At 34.7% G+C, this 21,046-nt stretch overlaps 1 protein-coding gene across 10 annotated transcripts in view; it reads right to left on the bottom strand.

Moving 5' to 3' along the window:
* CBLB (Cbl proto-oncogene B) overlaps positions 1-21,046 on the bottom strand; it is a 189,005-nt gene that overhangs the window by 157,123 nt on the left and 10,836 nt on the right. For all 10 annotated transcript variants that reach the window (XM_004460195.5, XM_004460196.4, XM_023589318.2 and 7 more), the window contains exon 3: positions 16,665-16,915. In XM_004460195.5, the coding sequence (XP_004460252.1) occupies positions 16,665-16,915 (251 nt within the window). The remainder of the gene's footprint in view (positions 1-16,664; positions 16,916-21,046) is intronic.

Below are 21,046 nucleotides of genomic sequence, written 5' to 3'. Positions count from 1 at the left end.
TGTGTAACTACTGTATCACAGTGAAGGAAATCTACAGTGAAGCTGTGAGAAATTAGAAACAGTCACCATAAAGAACAATGAAAATGAGCGTACAAGAAAGGAGAGTTAAGACAGCAAGAGGAATTTTTAAACATATCAACTAACCAACTTTACTCAGAACTCTAACTAGAAATTTAAATCACACTTTTTTTTAAATTAAGAAGTGGAAAAATAGTTTTACTCTCTGCCAAACTGGGACCCAGAAAATGTTTATACTTTAAAAAATATAACCTTGTAGTTCTTGATGAACTCTCAGCCACATAAAGTGGATTGTTACTACATTAAAATACTTGGTGAGCATTCTATTTCTGTCTGAGCTTCAATGACCTGCAATGAATTGGAAACTTCTTAAAATAACATCTAATTAAAATTATTTGCAGTAGTTCGAGTACAGCAAATAAAGCCCTGCCATCACCTTGTTTACCTGCCATCTGTCTCTCTCTTAAATGTCAAATAGCAAAAATGCTTTAAGAATCTGAGTTATTTAGGCTTTTCAGTTATTTTAATTCCACTTAAATGACAATTTAGAATAAAGTATACAAAAGAATTTAATTTGCTGGGGGAATGATGTCACATTTATATTAAAGGAAACAAAAAGTAGTTACATAATGTAAAGTTGTCTGGGACACAAGCAAGTAGGCTGCTCTTCAAACCTAACGGTTAACTTGGGTGACTAGAGGTAAACTTTGCCTTTTGTGTCTTACCTGTAAAGCTTCACTTCCCAACCCTGAATTTTGCAGGACATCCATGTCAAAGATGTAACACAACTCCCAGAGGTGCCATTTCCCTTAGGAAACAGTAAAATGTGCCCAGGTTACCTTTTCTTTATTGATAATTTCTGAAATCTGAAGACCCTTTCAATCACATCTACAGAACTACAGTTCTGTGTCACAGTTCAGACAGAACTACAAAGACTTCTCAATCCCACTCAAAACAATGTAGTTTGCCATCTGTATCAAAAACCACCTTGCCTGAAATGAAATGCCTTGCCAATTTGAGTAAAATTAAATTTTATCATGTCAGAAGGACAGATAGATTGAAAAGAAGGGCAACTCAAGGAGGTTCCCAAAAGCTCAGGAAAACAAGGAGGCAGCATGAAATAAGAAAGATTATAAATCCTAAGGATGGGGGTTTGACATCCAGAGTTATAGGCAGAGGAAAAACTATTTGGCAAATATTTTAGGGCCAGTATCAGTACCAAAACCTTGCCCGAATATAGGAAAAACGTAATAGTTCTCACATAGGAGGAGTACAACCAATATGGTAAAGTCAAGATTACTGACATCCCACACTAATTAACTAACAAAAACACAAAACCTCCACGTTGGTATACTAAATCGAAACAAACTGCTGACAAATCCTAACAGCTAAGTGAGGGGGTGCAATAAGAATACACAGTGAAAATATGCATACCTGTTTTCCTTTAAAGTCTGTTTCTAAGTCTGCACAGTTGATGTAAGAGAAAACCAGTTCTTTCTTCAAAAGCCCTGTCTCCACATTAATGACTCGGGTGTCCATTGAGCCGGTATGCTCATGCCAATAACAGGCAACATATATATATAAATAATACCAGATCCAACCCTCCAAGCTTGTCTTGTAAAAGGAAAGAAAAAGAGACTAAAGTACTAAAATACAAAAATAAACTCAGCTAAGTTTTAAAAATTAATTTTCTATTTTGGAAATCTTCATCTGTATGAGGGAATTCCATCAATAAGAACACAAGATATTCCCATAACAAAACTTTTTTTTCTGGGCATGTGTATTTTATACACTCCCACGAGCGACCATCGGCTGCAGAGCAAGCTATAAAAAGGATGCACTACTTCTGTCAATAATACATATCAAACGAAACAGGACTATTCATGTCGAAAGCACAGGTTTTGAAAGGATTCCCCACTTGCTGAAAGTTTTGTGTGTTCAGAGTCATATATACAACATGGCACAGAAACAAAAACAGTCTTTGAAGAAACGTTAAAATAAGAATAATAAGAGGAAGTGAAAACACTCATAAGGTCTCAGAGAAAGAATAAGTCTATAGGAAGACTTTGAAATATGCTCCTTGCTAGGTGTAGTTTGTGGGAGCAGGTAAAATAGTGAAACTGCAGAGTTTCTCAGGATGCTAAGTGTGGCTACAAGGACACGCCAAAGCCGTATGATCTTCCACATCTTAGAAACTTTACCAACTGTGCCAACAAACGTTACTACATTCAAGATATTTTATATACATACAGAATTCAATGGTACTTTAAAATATAATTACTCCATAAAAAATAATAATGGCCTTACTATGTTTACAGAACCGTTTTTCCTCCTAAAAACAATGGTTCTCAACACCACATCTGAAGAAACTGATTTTGAGTTTACCAGCAAATCTAAAAGCTAGTTATTAGATGCTCATTAGTGGACAAAACTTTCCAATTTAACATTTTCTTCCTCCCATTTCCAGAACTAAATGAGATTTCCAAAAATTCTTATAGTAATAAATGTAAATTATTGAGTGTTTACCAAGTATGAAGGACTGTTCAGGATTCTGGAGGATACATCAGAAACAAAGTGATTTTGGTCATTAAAGAACCTACAAGAGAACATTTTAAATGACATATCTCATCAATATTTAAAAGGTAGCAATATTTGATAATATATTTTAAGTGCTGCATTTTGGATACTATTTGTTAATTGCCACATGAAAGGCTTTGAGTGCTATAGTCAACAACATAAGAGATGTTTGGGCCAGAGAGATGAGAAAATGTTGAACTAAAGATGGGGATAGGGCAGGATGGGGGCTTTGGCTGTACTGAAAAGAATAAAGAGAATCTGCATAAACAGTAGGGAAATGGGAAGGTAAGGGGAAAATGGCAGGATTAAAGGCCAGTACACAAAGTTCTAAGGATAGTGATTAGGTCAATTTCAATTTATCTTTTACAATAAAATATTTTCAAAGGTCTTACAGGAACTTGTCTTTCTGGGGAGCATTTGAAGTGCATTATGACTGGGAGTGGATTCCTACAATGGTGACAAGAGGAAACTTATTAAAGTAAAAAGAGTTCTAAACAGAGTCGAAGATTCTAGTCCCATCTATGCTACCACAACACTCCTTGGTAACTTCATATAAAATGAAATGGTTTGATTTGTGGGGATTCTATAAGTATATCAGAAATAGCCAAGGTACTTTCAAAAATTATAGATGCTTAGATCCTAACTGGTAAATTCAGAAGATACTGCATGAAGCCTCAGGATCAGTTTTTAAATAATCATTCCAGAGAATTAGAATGCATCTGGACCATGGACTATGTTAGAAGCCACTAAACTAGATGGCTGCAAAAGACCTTGTGAAATACCTTATTTTGTTTAAAAAAAAAAAACAAAACAACAAGCAAAAACATCTACCAAAAGGACTAAATGTATTATATTTTAAAGTGATCACATACATCTGAATATCTGCACAAGAGAGGAAATGAAAAGCCACTGATTACCTGCCACTGACATGTTTTTGGCTGTATAAAATCACAATGGTTAGTAATTCATAAAGCATCACTAGTAGAAATGGGAGAGGAAAGAAAGTTTTAAAATTTTTAAGTGGAAGGGGAAAGGGTAGGATAAATGGAATTCCCTATACTTTTTATGCAACTTTTCTGTAATGTAACTTCTTTAAAAGTAAAGTTTTTTAGAAATATATTATATATATTTAGAAATATAAAAAAATATAATTTTTTATATTATATGAAAAAAAATGTAATGCCCCATTTGTAAGACTGATGTGAAGAGGTTATACCCATATAGTATAGGAATAAGCAAACTTTCTACAAAGCGCCAGATAGTACAGATTTTTAGCAGTGCGGGCCATATGCTGTGACAACTACTCAACTCTACACTACAGCCATGGACAATAAGTAACCAAATGGGTGTGGCCATGTGCCACTGAAAATTTGTGTATAGAAAGGATTGGCCCTGAATTTGGCCTGCAGGCTATACTATGCCAAGTTCTGATGTAGAGGGAAAAATAAAGTAATAAATCATCTTCAGGACTTCAGTTGTTTTTTTTTTTAAGTTCCTTTTTAAACATAATTTTTGCTCATATAGTTGTGGACAGAACAAACCTAAATTACAACTATACTGGAAAAAATAATCCACAAAAATTTAGTAAGATTAATATGTTATCCACAAAAAATTTGGTAAGAATATGTTATTTCTTAGGTTCTAAATCCATTAAAACCTATGTAATCAGATAAATGAGACTTAGCTAATCAACATGGATATATTTAGTCAAATTAATTTTTTCTGAAATTTTTTAAAAAGAATAGAGTTGACAGATGCCTATGTTACAAACTTAGAAAACTCTTTAGGAAAAAAATGTAATGTTTGCAGCTTCTGTAAAATGAATTTTTTAATATCATTAACACACTTCAAAAAAGAGAGGAGGATTTAGAGACTTTTCCTCTTTCCTTAAAGGAAAAGTGTCCAACCATGCAAATTAAAAGCTTAAAAACACATAACATTTTTAGATATATACATGCATGCAGGACAAAAATATATACACAAAAAAAGTATAATTGAGAAATGAAGCTTTAAATAAATAGTCCTTAATTCAAATAATAAATAAAAGCCATGATATATATACACATATATATATCTATATATATAAAAGGATATATAAAAAAAGGCACTGACAGAAACCAGTTGTCATGCAATACTGACATTGGTTTAATGAAAATGGGAAAGTACCTTATTTTCACAATGATAAAACAGGCTAATTGTTTTAATATGTCCTCCTGCAACAAAGTCGAAAAAGGGTTTATAATGTTGATAATGGTGCCCTTTGGATGCCAACAGCTGCAGGATCAGACATGCCAGCTGGCAATGAGACATCATTTAGAAATACACTGCACACGTGTGCAGACGAATCCTGTCAAGTCAAGAAATCTCCAGGCATTTCAGCTTCTCTAGATAGAAAGTGGAATTGGAGAAATCACCATCCATCTCTCAGATATAGTCACTGATAACAAAGAAAATTAAACAGTATTATTCTTAAATACAAAATTGTGATCTTTTTCACCTACCAAAATTGGCTATTTGTGGTTAAATTTAAATGTACAATGGTAAAGCAAGTTTTAAAAGAGAATGAAAAAAGGAGAAAATATAATTGTCTTCTTTTTTAAAAGATAATGAGCTTGAGATGAAACTATTGGTATCACTGATCCTTCTTTTAACTAACATTTCTTCTAGAAAGCCCACAAGGACTAAAATAAGGTCACACTAAGTTACCACAGTTGTTCCTGATATCCAATATTTCATATCATATATATTGTAGAAAAAGACATAATTTTATTGATTTATGCATACATACATATGTATATATATTAATATGGCAGAACCCAAGATTTTGGTCTTAACTAGCAATTAGAAATAGTGTCATAATATCCTTACTCCTATTAAGTAGGATTAAAAACTCAGTACTTAAGACACAATTATGATTTTTAGGAAAGACTGAACATACATATTTTGGGAAAAATTCTCATTTCTGCATGTCTTCTGACCAGAAATACTGTCTTTGTTTGCGACATTCCTTTTAAGGAGCAAGCAGCCTGTCTGACAGCAATAGTGTTTCCCTGTGGAACATTAGGAAGGTTTGTTTACTGTCCAATTATAATTAAAATAATGTTTCCTTCCAGGACAAAGATCAGGCAGGCTTAATGTCCATTATAAAAGATTCAGGTTTCCTAAGCTCGGGGGTTCTTCTAAAATATAACCTATTGTATATGCAGATGACACCTGGCTTTCACCTGTAGGACTTGGGGGTCAGGGCCCCAACACAAATGACAATAACCTGCCTAATGCTACTGCTCTGACCAAAATTCTCATGTCTTCTGTCAGTATCTATGAAAGTGTGGCAGACTTTCCCCAGTTCCTGACAATGTATCAGAGAAGTAAATTCTAAAGCCAAGTTATACCATAAGATACCTTTAAATAAACTCCTAATGGATATCTGGTTATGTATTTTGACAGATACTGCAGATTGACTCAACATCCTTTCTCACCACCCTTTCTCCCTTGCCTTCCTCTAACAGCAAGACTGAAATTTATAATTTTAAATATACAAGCCATCTTTGTAACTAGGGGTAACCTACTGATCTAATAAGATCTAAGAGAAATCTGCAGGAGAGAGAAAGTGGAGAAGCAAGATTCTGGGGCAGTTTTTGATTTGTGATTAAAAGAGGACAAGCATATCCGGTGCTGCCCTTCTCCCTTTCTTGTGTCTTCTAGCCTTAAAACACATAGAGTTGCAGCAGGAATTCTACAACAGTAAGATGAAAAGAATGAGGACAAAAAACAACACACTGAGGAAAAAGATTACAAAGCTTGAAAGAGCTTGGTTCCTTGACAGCACTTTGAAATATATATAACCCTATGAATATAAACTACTATTATTTCCTGGCTGCTAAAACAAATACCATAAAATGGGTTGGCTTAAGAACAGGAATTTATTGGCTAATGGTTAGAGGCTTTGGCTTGCTTTTTCCCAGAATTGGAATCTTCCGGTTGGCCAGCAATCTTTGGGGATCCTATCACATGACAATGCACTCATGGCAGTGTCTTCTCCTTTCTCTTCTGGGTTTCACTGACTTCTAGCTTCTAGCTGCTCCCAGCGGCTTCTCTCTCTGTGGCCCTCTCCAAAAGGCCTTCAGTAATAAGATTAAGACCCATCATGATTCAGTAGGGTCACATCTTTACAGAAGTAAGCAACCTCATCAAAAGATCCTATTTACAATGGGTTCACACCTACAGAAATGGATTAAGATTAAGAACATGTTTCCTGGGGTACAAAACTCCAAGTCACCACAGTTGGATAGTGTCACTTTTAGCCGAACAGAGACTTAACAGAAACAATTTACATACTCAATCCATGTTAACAAAACACCTTTAAAATTTTACTGTCAAAAATTATATTAATATTTATGCTAAGGGTTGAAAACTACAGTCCACAGGCCAAAACTAGCCTGCCACATGCTTTTGTAAATAAAGTTTTAACAGAACACAGCCAGGCCAATTCATTTCTATACTGTCTATGGCTACATTTCCGCAACAAAGGCAGGGTTGAATAGTTGCCACAGAGACCATCTGGCAAAATCTAAAATATTTACTATATGGCTCTGTACAGTGTGCCAACTCCTGGTTTAAACAACTCAACATGGCACTTGTAGAAATAATCATTCGCTCTTGTTTAAACTAAAATCCTCTAATCAAGTCCTTGAAATATTTATTTGAAACCATACTTATTATAACAATTTATAGTATTTTAATAGTAAAGACACAAAGAGGATGTGAATTATAGCCTTTTCTATACCACCAATATGGAAAAATCTTCCTACCTTTTTTACTTTGTAAACAGATTCAATGATGATAATGTAAATTTCAGTTAGCTATTTTATTTAATCCTCTGGAGCTTATCACAAAATAAAAGAACAAAATAGGGATCCTTAATCCAGGGAAAATCTGGGCTATTAATACTATAAATTTTAATTAAATATATAACTGATCATTCTTAAAGGGAATTGGCATTTTATACATTAAAATCAGTAAGAATGTTATTTATAATAGGTATACATAAATCCACTTATATCAATACACATGAAAATTTTATTACAGATGAATGTTGAAGTCACCATGTATCTTAACATAAGAACTGAAATTAATCAATAAATAAATTTCCCAGGCTATCTATTATAAATCTGAAAAAACTACAAAAATTATTTGTGCTATAGGTTCTTCTAAGATATAATATTAAACAATTTGCCTTCTCTGGAGCAAAGTCTTTTACACTTTTATGGCATATTCTAATGAGTTATTTTCTTTCCCTCCTTAACTGTAAATTCTACACTGTCATATTTGGTCAAACATTTGTGATAACATGTGTAAGCTGTATGACACAATAACAGATATTCAAGGCTATGTATTTCAATAATAAATCTGAATTATCTTTCACTTTAATCAGAGATAGCCCTAATCTCTCTTTATTATTTTAATCTATAAGTACTTTATGATCTAAATACGTGTATCCTGCTATGAATAGCACTTGTCTATAAACAATTGGTGTACAAATGTATACTCAAACAAAAGAATTCATACTCTAACAATATTGAGTTTGAAGAGGGAAAAATTAATGTCAAAAATGGGCTTAGAAAACTAAAGATTTCTAGAAAACAGACATGAGTACTAATTTTCACCCTACTGTTTAGGGTTGAGTGCTAGATCTGTCTGTATTCCTGGAAACTACTTTTTTGTTAAACTACTGAAAAAATAAGAGTTCTTGGCCTAGATTTGCAATCATTCCTCAGGCTATAGGATTATCACTGCAACTTGTCTTTTATAAACAGGCTTTAATTTAGTTTTGTAAAAAACTGCCAAAGGAGCTTTCTTTAAATAACAAATCTGCCACTTGAAAGACAGCATTCATCAACCTTCTCTTTGTGGGAGTATTGTTATTATGAAACTAAAAACAGGCATTCTTTCTTGAATACTTCTGGATTTTAATTATCAAATTTGAATGTCACCAGATATTTACTGAAAGGAAAACATCAATTTTAATGAGCTGCCTTAATATTGAAAAGCATAAAAGTTAATTATCCACAAAGCCAAGTTCATCTGAGTTTTGTGGGTTTGTTTACTGTCCTATATAATACAATCCTTATCCTCAGGAATTTATAACCATTTAATAAACCCTAATCTGCATGGAAAAAATCCCCCATTTTTTAAATCAAACTATCATATGTACTTAATATATAATCTGACTTGGAAGCAATTAAGTTGCAATAAAAATTTTAATAACTGAAAAGCCAGGGATTAAGGGCTAAATGGTATTTACACAGGACTGAAAAAATAAAATAAAATAAATAACAAATAGTTAAAGGTTAATATCGTTTTATTTAAAACACCAATATAGACAGTGGGATTTTTATCTGAAAATTTCTGTTTTCCTTTTTATTTTGAAAAGTCAGTCCCAAAGAAGAAATCATTGGAACAACTCCTTCCCCTTAAAAGAAAATCAACAAGAAAATTATTTTGTATCTAGTTAGCAAAGCAACAAAGATGTAGTTAATGAACTTCATGGGGCCATAAAGTCTTTATCAGTCAAACATTCTACAAACTCTCACCTGCCCACTCTAACAGATTCCCTTTGGTTCACTTTGAAAACATTTGTCTAAGTAACTTTCTGTGGTCTCTACTTTCATGATGTGTTAAAGAAATAAGCCTTTTCATTTCCAAACTTTAGAGAAGTATACTCACATCTCTCAAATGCCAGAATATGAATGAAGGCATTCTCATCAAAACTAAATAAACTTTTTATTCAATAATGATAAATCAATCTTAGAAGGATGTTCAAGTTTTCTGAAGAAATTTCACTTCCTACCCACAGACACACTTCTACATACAGGGTTGGCCTCTCTTCACCCTCTGAATCCAAGATACGTATCATTTAAAAATAAATATTAATCTTTTAATCCCTCTAGTCTTCCAATGAAAAGGAAAAAATGACTTATAATGCAGACAAATACAGAAAAATTAAAATAGCAACTGAATATGTTTATATGAAAATACTTAGATTCAAAAGAGACCTGAGACCTATTTTGCTTATTTACCAATCATATTTTTCTACATGCAACTTAACCCTTATCCTCATAAAGTCAAAGTGACTGCAATTTTCACCATTAGTAAAAATAAAAAAGAGAAATGGAAAGGTTTGGTTAATTTTAAAAATATAAAGTTAATTTAAATTAATATAAACTATTACCTCTCATGCATCAGGAAACAGATATTTCAGAGAAGGGTAGTCATTCAATACAATTCAAGTTATTTACAAAAGACAAAACCTCCCAAATTAATAATCCAATACATGATTTTTACTAGAAACTACTCCTGGATTTTAAAAGTTATTTACGAGACTGATAAAGCGATAGTATCATTTAACCTGAAACAAACAACTACATCTTGGTTTTATGATGCTGCAACATTCTGAAGTAAAAATGTTATGACTATTCAGAAAATAATTTAAAGACTGAACACTACACTGAAGGCAGGAAACTAATCAAGGATCATTTGGTGCAGCAACAGCATCAGACCATGGTATTTCATTGCTCCACAATCTGTACCCAGTAAGGACAGTACCCTTTCCTCATACTCTCCACACAACATACAGAACTCCCTATGAGAAAATGTGGTACTCAGTGTGGCATTATAAGCTAGGTCCTTAACTTATCATTCCAGTATTCATGAAAACTATTATATAAAGTACAAATAGTACATATAGGTCAATTTCTTTAAAGGGTAGACTGAAAACCCATGAGGGCTTTCAGTACTACTTTGATGACCTGTACTTGTGTTTATACAAATTTAAACACTTAAATTATTATATTATTTTTTGCCCAAAGCAATGCTGTTCTACAGTGGTAAGAGGAAAGCAAGTAGGTCTGTTTGCTGCTTTGTGTTTTGTTGTTGCTGCTGAAATTGTCATCATTGTTTTAGCTTTTGTTGCTTCAACTTTTAATTTAACCATGTAATATATCAGTTGTAAAACCTTCCCGGTACACTAACTCATAAATAAGACAGGTAAGCAACAAGTATAGCCATTTGTGATTCTTTAGGGGGAAAAGCATTTTATTAATTTCACAGATTATATACTTTTCTTTGAACAAATGGTTAATGGAGAAAAAGATTTTTGCCTGATGCTCCTGAAGGACTTTAAATAAAGACTAGCCTCTTCTAGGACAAATTTTTCTGTTACCTTATTTGGTATAAATATTATTGTACGAACCATGCAAAAATGCTTACTACTTCCCGACCCCATTCTGTGTAGAAGTTGATTTGCTTAAAGAATTGTCTGTACTAAAGAATTGTCTGAAGCTCTAAAATGACATTATTAATGACAGGATCTTTGTATTAATCTCTAGCACAAATTTCTAAAAAGCCTTTATATTTCTTCATAGGTAATTTATTAAACTCAGAGATATTCTTTCCACACCAGTTGACTTTCAGTTTTGTTTCAGTAGTCATAATTCAGAGTGTGGGAGGGAGAAATGGGTTGTAGTACTCCAGTTTACTGACATAGTTCTGAAAAATGGAAAATCTGAACATCTTTATGCCTCATATCTGGAAGTTCTGTGCAACACAGTGTCCAAAACCAATCCTTGCAGAGCGGGTAAGAATATATACTTTCTGAATGAAAGAAAAATTTAACTGAAGATTAAAATGGTCACCTGAAATTGCCAGTCAAATCACATAAGAAGCAAGCCTCCTGTTAATTTTACACTTGTCAGCTCTATTTACCTTCATATCCATTTTGACTTTTGCCACTATAACATTAAGCAAAATGATACAAAGGTTCTCTTTTTGAGGAAGGAAGCAGAGATAAACTCACCCTTCTCTATATAATCCCCACCAAACTTACAACACACATGTAAAATACATGTATGCCAGAAATAAATACATTACTCTTCCTAGAAAAGCCAGTTCAGAACAGTTTAGACACCATCCACAAAAGCACCAACTCAGTGGAAGTTCAACTTTTTGTAGGACAAAAACTGGCAAAAAGAGGAGGTTCACTATAAAAGTAAATTGAGGCATACAGCCTACTCATTCATTTTCTCTACCAGAAATCACTATTCCACTTATACTGCAAGTGAATTTTAAATGCAAGAGGCTACCACTGTGCTGTTAACATCTATTTCAATGGCAAATAAATATATTTAAATATAATTTATTTCTACCTCTCTCTGCAGTAGCTATTGAATTATATTGAATGCCTTTTTTTATATTCCTATGCCTGAAATTGCTTTAAAAATTCAGCCTACTCATTCTTTAGGAATCAATTAAAAGAGACAGTTCAAAACTGATGCCTTTTCTTTTCCTTGTACCGTTACATTTAAGAGAAATTCACAAAATTTTATTTTGACACAAATGAGGTATATGGACATTAAAATAAACACTTTTATTCACTTAAGCAACCAGCACAATTTTCTTTAATAAAGTACAGAATCACCTGTGGCAAAGCTGGTTTAGTCAACTCCAAATTACTACTCTTTTTACTATCACAACTTTTCATTTTGAGCTTAATGATACTAATGCCCCTAGTAAGCTACTAGCAGAATGAAAGATAAGATTGTTCCAAGAATTTATAATATCCCCAATAACCAATATGGCACAAATGTTAGGTAGAGTCATTCTACTAAAGAGAATACTCTGGCGCCTAACCACCATAAGTACATTATAGAAAGTTTCCTAAATGCCAAGGACTTCCTATCCAATAGTACACTTTACTCAGTTTGGAATACAAATACTAAAAGAACAAGGAAATTAATATGTATAAATCAATTATTACTAGAAAAAACACCAATATAAAATAACTACAGCCTTGCTAAAGTTTACCAAAAATGGTATAGTAAGATTAGCCATTTACCAAACTCAAATTTGTATAAGCATAGCTTTGCTCAGAATACTATCAGAAATGGAACATGGATGACAGGAAAATCCAATTAGAAATATGCTATACCAGCACAGAAACTAGTAAGTTTTGTCTCAAGCTTACATCTAGGAGAGGGACCAAAATTTACTTAAATATTAAGGAAAAAAAAAATCAGATACATAGGATTGACAGGCAGTATTACAAAACTGACCAAAATTACAGGATTTCCCTATGAAATGCTCCCACATTTTAAAAATGTTCAAATCAAGGCATCATCAGAGATGTTGTCTCATAAAGGTCAGCTGCCGGCAGATCCTGGAATCTACCATGTAGTAAGGTAAAATGGCGGCCAGCCTCCGTCTTCTCCTTTAGTGGGCATCAGGTACATTGGTCATCTCTCCCCTCTCCTCCGGACTTCCTCACTTCAGCTTTGAGCTGCTCCACTGATTCCACCTTTCAGCCTCTCTCTCAGTCTCTACAGAGGTTTAGCTGTCTTTCTGCCACTGCAGGCAATACTGTAGTCCTCTCTCACATAGCAGAGTAAAAATGGCAGCTATCTTTCTCTGTTCTCTCCTACATTTATATAGGACTCCAGTAAAAACAATTAGAATCCACCCTGGGTACCACAATCTAATCAAAGGCCTTTTGAACTAAAGCAATCAAATCAAAAGTGAACTAATCAATAGGTCCATTAACTGAATCAAACCAAAAAGCCCCATATACATTAGGTTTACATGCAAACAAACTGGTTAGCTTAAGAACATAATTTTCCAGAATCCACAAAACACTCAAACCATCCTCTGGACTCCAAAAATACTTGTTCTTTTCATATGCAAAATCAATTCAATCCATCACAATATTTCCAAAAACCTTAAATCATTTCAGTAGCAATGCTAGGTACAAAAGTCTGATAAACATCAGTTATGAGCATGCAATCTGTCTTGGGACAAAATTCCCCTCTGGCTGCAGATTGAAAATCTAGAAAGCAAGTTATCTGCTTCCAATATACAGAGGAGAGACAGTCACAGGACATATGTTCTTATTGCCATAGGGAGAAACTGGAAGGAAAGCACCTGTGTTGGTCCCAAACAGTTCCAAAAACATGCAGGGCATACTCTATGAGATTTCAAAGTCTGAGAGTCATCTATAGAACCATATCTTCTTTTCCTCAGGGTCTCATGGAAGCCCAACCCATCCAAAGGCTTTCCAAAGACCATCTTCTCAGTTCTCCCTCATCAAGCATCTGTGTGGCTGTCAAACTCTAGGCCTCACCTTCCAAGAAAACTGGGTGATGGTCACAATCTCCCCAATCTCTTGGGCATGTGATCAATTATCCTAGGACAACGGGGTGGTGATCAAACTCTCCCAACCCCCAGGGAATGTGCTCCATCCTCTCTAAAGCCTGGGTAGAAGAACTCTCCCTGAACAAAGGGGCAGAAGGCCCACCCTCTTCAAATGCTGGGGCAAACTCACCCTTTCAACACATATGCATGGGGTCCCTCTATCAGCCTGAGAAGATGTCTTAAATCAAGACTTGATCTTCCACAGTTATACCCTTGAAGTTGTTTTTCCTTCAAAATATTCCATTTCTGTCCCATTTAGTCCAGACTGGCAGTGGATTTGTTAAAACAGACCTCACAAAAAGCTTGTTGGTTTAGTATGAAACAGGGGGTCCAAGCAATCACACAATAAGACCTTACAGAGGTACTTTCCAGATAACTGCATTTCTATCCTGACTTGCAGGGCAATGACTGGCTGATTCCAAGTTCAGTTAAGTCCTCACATGGGGCCCTATTCTCCTGGGACTTGTTTTCTAGAAGCTCAGAATTTCCAGAAACATCAATTTCTGGTTTCTTTATGCCTAGGAGTTCAGTTCTCAGAGTTCTTATCTCTTTCCTCTCAAATTTTGCTACAAGCTGCAAGGAGAATCAAGGCTGTGTTTTCCAATTTAGTTTGGAAATCTCCTCAGCTAACCAAGCACATCACTTTCAAATCCTGCCTTCCATCTGACATCAGGAATCAATTTTGCCAAGTTCTCTGAAATTTTAAAATAAGGATCACCTTTCCTCCAGTTTTCAGCAATATGTTCATCATTTCCTTTTAAGGCCTCAAGGGAAGTAACTTTAGCATCCATATTTCAAGCAACAATCTCTTCACTTTTCTAGCAAGCATTTCACAGTTCTTCCAGAATCTTTCCCCTTACTCATTATAAAACCTTTTCAAAGTTTTGGCATTTGCAAGCAGCAGCACCCCACTCTCCCAGTTCCAATTTCTGTTATAGTTTTTTTAAAGGCTGCTAATGCAAAATACCAGAAATGAGCTGGCCTTTATAATGGGAATTTATTAGGATAAAATCCTAAAGTTCCGAGGCTGTGAAAATGTCCAAATCAAGACATCACCAGAGATGGTGTCTCATCAAAGGCTGGCTGCTGGCTATCCTGGACTCCTGCTATGTGGCAAGGAAAAATGGCAACTGGTCTCAGCCTTCTCCTCCAGGTTCACTTTCTCCTAGACCTCGTTGTGGCTATCAGGCCTCTTCTCTCTCCTAAAGGATCCCTCTCTTCAGCTGCAAGCTGTTCCACTGTATCCAGTCTCTGGCCTCTCTCTCATTCTCTTGGGGTTTCTCTGCTTTCTGTAGCTGCAGGCAATCCTGAAGTCCTCTCTCAAATGGCAGAGTAAAATTATAGCTCTCTTTCTCTGTTCTCTCCTATGTCCAGTAAAGGATTAGGAGCTAACATGGGTCCTGAAATCTAATCAAAGGCTCGTATGTGAGGTGAACTAATCATGTCATCTAATCAACACATTCCTTAACTGAATCTACCAAAAGGCCCCACATATAAAAGGCTTACATGCACAGGAATGGGTTAGCTTAGGTCAAATAGGACAGAAGATATAAAAGCAGAATATAAATTTACCACATTATGTATTACCATATCCAGTAAAAACATTATATCCACTCCAGTTCCTAGAACTAGAAGTTACACACCTCAGCATCCTCATACCATAAAAGTAAAATTTAATGGATTGATTTGCTGAATCAGAAAGAATTTCAGGACCTAAATATGAATAAGAACTATGAAGATATCTGTAAGAAACTCAGTTTTATTAGATCTATACAAGAAATACAAAGTGAAAATACAGTTATTAACATATCTAGCTTCCCTTGACCTTCATCATTCTTGAAATGTCTGTAGTAAACAATCATTAGGATATTTCTCTACCTTAATTTCGTACTTTGTGTCAATTCAAATTCTACTTAATAGTACTGGAGAGCTAAAAGGCCACTCAAAGATTCACCATCCTCAAGATATGTAAATTGGAATCCAAAAGTATTAAATGAAGGACACAATTACATAATTGGTGAGAATTCTATAATTGCACTGGGGCTTATCAGTAAATTATAAATGACTTACACCATTCTATATTAGGCAGAGCATTTTCCTATGTTTTAATTTGACGGTTCTACTCACTCTGGGTATTTCCTTGGCCAGTATGTAAGGAAAACTCTTAAGTTTATATACTGAGATTACTGAATTTTCTATATTATCCTATACTTTATTAGAATAAATGACACTAATTTTTCAGACATGAAAGAAACATTAAAGGTTTCTTAAAGGTTTACCTATAGGTAAGGAAACTAAAATTCAGGGATGTTAATCACCTTACACTAATATTCAACTTAACTAATGATTGTAAGACAACCTAAGTTTTAGATAATGTACATTTTTCCAACTTGGAAATCTAAATCAATCACTATCATCAATCAGTATTCTAGATATATTAAAAATACCACAGAACTGGAAAACCCTATTGTTTTCTTTATTTAGTTTAAGAGAGACCACGAAATTTACCACTGAACTAGCCAAAGTCATGAATTCCATAAGTCACGAATCCTAGCTATGAAATGGCAACTCAGTTGCTATCACTTTAATCTTTGCCACCCCAAATCTTCCAAGCCCACACATCCAATAAGACTACCTTAGAGAACACCATCTCACAAACTGTCATAAATTTATTTAAATGTGCAAGGTATAAAGAAAGTGAAAAGTAAATATACACATTGATGACTCTTCCTACAAAACAGATATTGGTGACATTCATGTTAACTATGAGACAAAAAGCAACATAAATAATCTTAACATGAAGGGAAATAATTATTAAATATTCTTACCTGTCCTGAGACTGTTCTTCATACATTCTTTCCTTGCCTTCTTTAAAGAGTCTTATTGCCCGTTTTGACTTTTTCATTAGACTATCAATGTAGATTTTAAAATATTCATTCTCACTGAGTTGGGCAAGTTTCTGGTTGTCATCATATTTATTCAGTATAAGACGCAAATGTTGATATGTATCAGGTAAAATATCAAGTATATAGGGTGGGCTATTTTTCAACTGAAGTTTGGGATTTTGGCACAGTCTTACCTAAAAACAAAGACAAAACAAAACATTTTATGAGCCACAATATTTTCTTTCATTAAAAAATGATAAATTTATAGAACTATATACTGTTTCTTCATTTTTCTATAACATAAATTTTGATCTTAAATTACTCTTTCTAACCTGCAAAGAATGGCGTCTGTTTTAATACAATTAAGTTCTATCTTCTCCTCCCATGATATTTTCTCTCTATAGCTTAATAAAACCCCAGTATGGAAATCACTGCATACCACTAATAATCCTTTTTTTTTTTTAAGGAAAATGAGGAAATGAACCTTGTTTGCTGGCAACCAGTTTCTCACATTTAAACATTATTTTACTACCTTGAACTCCCAGCTAAATATCTTTCATAAATTTTATTTAATGTTTTCACATATTGTTCCTGAACCCAGAGAATAAAACAAAGAGGTAATATGTTAATAACTGAGTTATTAAGTAGTAAATGGATGTCAGGTCAGAACTAGTCTTCTCCACTTTCCCATATTTTCTACCATCCCTATAAACATGTGTTATATAACGGTTCAGTCATCCACTGTGTGTCACCGAACCACTGAGGCATTCAGGGCCACTTATAAAACTGAAGATACCACCTGTCACAAAGAGTAGTAATTTGCTACATTAACTTCTACATGTTCATATGATCTGTCCAAAAGTAAGCAAGCCCCGTTCATTTTTACCCCTCTAACCAGAACACAAAGAACACTCCAATGAAATATATATATATTTTAGTTAAATCATTAGGAATTGGACAAGAACATAACAGTCTAACAATGCAGCACTCTTATAAAAAGCAGAATATACATATAATGGCAGATTTACTGAGAAGCTAATGAAGTTTAAGCTTTGGGGTCCCACAAACATATGGTCCTCTTCTAAGGTCCTCATTATATATTTTTTGTAAAATTTTCAAAAGCAAGATATTTTAAGCTCAATTGATTAAGATCACTAACTTCCTTCCCAGCATAGGAAGGGAAGCACTGTAGTGGCCCCAGGCATTTTTGGAATCTGGCTAATAAGAACTGGGGTTGGAGATGCGTTTGATTTGGGTTGAGTGGAAGATATATGAGGTGCACAGCCACACCTGTAAATAGTTGAAATATTGTCAGCAGTCCTGATAAAAGAATGGCTTCAAGAAAACTTCAAGCACCCACAGTGCTTACTAGGCCAGTCTGGGGACAAAAGGGCTGATTTGAATTTGTCAATTTGAGCCTGTTCAACAAAGCACCCAGCACTGGAAAATGTTGGCACTGAAAGAAAATCAAAGCACAAACATTTCTGATGTTTGTGTATTTGTACGTTTTTAAAATTTATAATTTTTTATGACATTTTCCTCATTCTAAAGAAAATTCGATTTTGTACCCAATTTTGTATTCTTTTTCTTTAAAAAGACCCCTTCAAATTGTCTAAAGTTTCAGGTTCTACAAAACATGATCCAGGGAAGCGGACCTGGCCCAGTGGTTAGGGCATCCGTCCGTCTACCACATGGGAGGTCCGCGGTTCAAACCCCAGGCCTCCTTGTCCCTTGTGGAGCTGGCCCATACGCAGTGCTGATACGCGCAAGGAGTGCCATGACATGCAGGGGTGTCCCCGCATAGGGGAGCCCCACACACAAGGAGTGTGCCCCATAAGGAGAGCCGAGGAATGGCGCCGCACACACAGAGAGCTGACACAACAAGATGATGCAACAAAAAGAAACACAGATTCCCATGCCGCTGACAACAACCGAAGCGGACGAAGAACACACAGCAAACAGACACAGAGAACAGACAACTGGGGGGGGTGGAAGGGGAGAGAAATAAAATTAAAAAAAAAAAGAAAGCAGACAACAGGAGGGAAGGGGAAATAGAAATAAAAAATAAATCTTAAAAATTTTTTTAAAAATTAAAAAAAAACCATGATCTGTCCATAGGTACTCATAAAAGTATCTGAACTAAGAACAACTGAACAACAATAATTTCAAAAACCACAAAAACAATACATCAAGGACACAACAAAGTGGAAAAAGAACTCTTATACACAGTATTTCACTTGCTTCCATTAAGAAATTTACTATATTGCTTTCCGTGGGGGGAAAATCTGGCTCAAATTAAACAAGCCTCAGCACCTTATTTAAGACACCATTTCTCACATCAATCTGGAGCATTATCAGATCTTTCTCCTTTTTACATACAGTGCCTAAACTAGATTTGTCTAGTTATTCATAATTAACAAATGAAAGAGTGGATGGAGTATTCTAGAACACTACATATTACAAGCAAATAGTTTGATTGTATTATTTTATTTTACAACTGATCTGACTTTAATGCCAAATCTTTATAAAAACATAGTAGAATGGGCTGATAAAACTCCCCCCCTTTTATGAAATCTTGATATAATCAGAGAAGTTCTTTCGGACCTAAAGATTGATGAGGCTCCAAATACAGCAATGATTTAACAAATCCTGATTGCAATGGATATAGTTTTTCAATTATTTAGACTAGAACAAATATATGCAAATTTGAAGAACACAACTAGCAACCCATAGCAGGCACAGTTTAACCTCAAAAACATAAAACTTGTTAAAACATGCCATAGACTGATAAATTATTAACTTGCAGTTAAGGAACCAGGTGGTTTCAAATTCATTTCCTCCACTGGTAAATTTTTTAACAAATAAAAAAAAAATCTCTCTCTCAGGGGAGTAGATGTGACTCGGGTGGTTGAGCGCCCACCTCCCACATGTGAGTTTCCAGGTTGGGTTCCCAGTACCTTCTTGAAAAAAACAAAAACCAAACAACAAGCAAAACAAATGATAAACCAACTTAGGGAAGGCAATGTGGCACAGTGGTTGAGCACCAGCTTCCCATACGCAAGTCTCAGGTTCAATCCCCACCCCCAATACCTAAAAAATTAATATTTTTTTAAAAATTTCCCTGTGGTTTTTCTTTTAAGTTTTACGAAGTTTTAATTCGCCATTCACTATCTGGCTCTTTCTCATTTGCCTTATTTAACAATGCAATCTGTGAATTTATTGCATAATTCAGTGAAATTATTTGAATAATTACCATATACCATGTACAGAGCTTAACGTCAAGAAATTATAGATGACTAGAACATACTTCTTGCCTCAAGGAGTCTGGCAGAAAAGAGACCCAGTTCTCTATAATTAACTTGGGAGCAATATAATTCTTGCTGGAAGGGATCTTAGTAAAAATCCATCCAATCCATTCATTTCTGGATAAAGAAACTAAGAACTACAAAGATTAAGGGACTATTATAAAACCATTAATCCAACAAAAAAGTCCACATCTTTTGAATTTCAGGCCTATAGTCTAACTATATCACAATTTATTTAGTTAGGCATATAATTAATGATCGCTGCTGTTAAACTCATTTAAATTTCTATTTTATTCCATTTAAAAATTAGCGTAAACTTCAGGATCCATTTGTTAATTCAACAAACATTTTTGTGTTAGGCATTTTTTCAGGCCCTGGGGAATACAGAAAGGAATAAATCACAGACCTACCCTCAAGGAGTTGTCTAGTGAAAAAGACTGGTGGTTTAAAAAAGAATTACAGTAAAATTTAAGTGCTATAATGGAGTAAGAAGTACCACAGGTGAAAAAGAGAAGCTCGTATCTGCAGGGGAGCATCAAGAAAGGCATACTTAAATGTTCTAAAAGGAATATTTGAGGCTCTTAAGAAGCACAAGAGAGCACAGGGCATTCGGAGAGGCATAAATATAGTCACTGTAAAAGGTGGGATCACAGGAAACCTGTGGGTGAGTGCAGCAAGGGAATTTGCAGGAGGCTAGGGTTAGTTCATCAGGCCCTTGAAGGCCACACCATTTTCTAAACTTACACTTGGGAAAATGCAACATACAATGCTGAACTATTACACAAAGCCGAGTGTGCACTTGATTCAGATGGGTTAGTATTAAACCTTGTGATGTGTGACAGTTCCAGATGAATAAGGAATTTATCATGCTCACCACGAGCTTCAAGTTCATTCTTCTAGAAATATCTAAGTCACTCTCTAGAATGAAAGTTTGCCCCAAAGCATAAGAGCTGTCGCCAAGAACAAATCATCATGGTCATATTATACCACGAAGAAATTTTGCAGCACTAACTGGTGCAT

The sequence above is a fragment of the Dasypus novemcinctus genome, chromosome 4 (assembly GCF_030445035.2).
Source record: "Dasypus novemcinctus isolate mDasNov1 chromosome 4, mDasNov1.1.hap2, whole genome shotgun sequence".
Lineage (NCBI taxonomy): Eukaryota > Metazoa > Chordata > Mammalia > Cingulata > Dasypodidae > Dasypus > Dasypus novemcinctus.
Note: the sequence above shows the minus strand (reverse complement) of the source record. Positions and strands in the feature narration are given on the sequence as shown.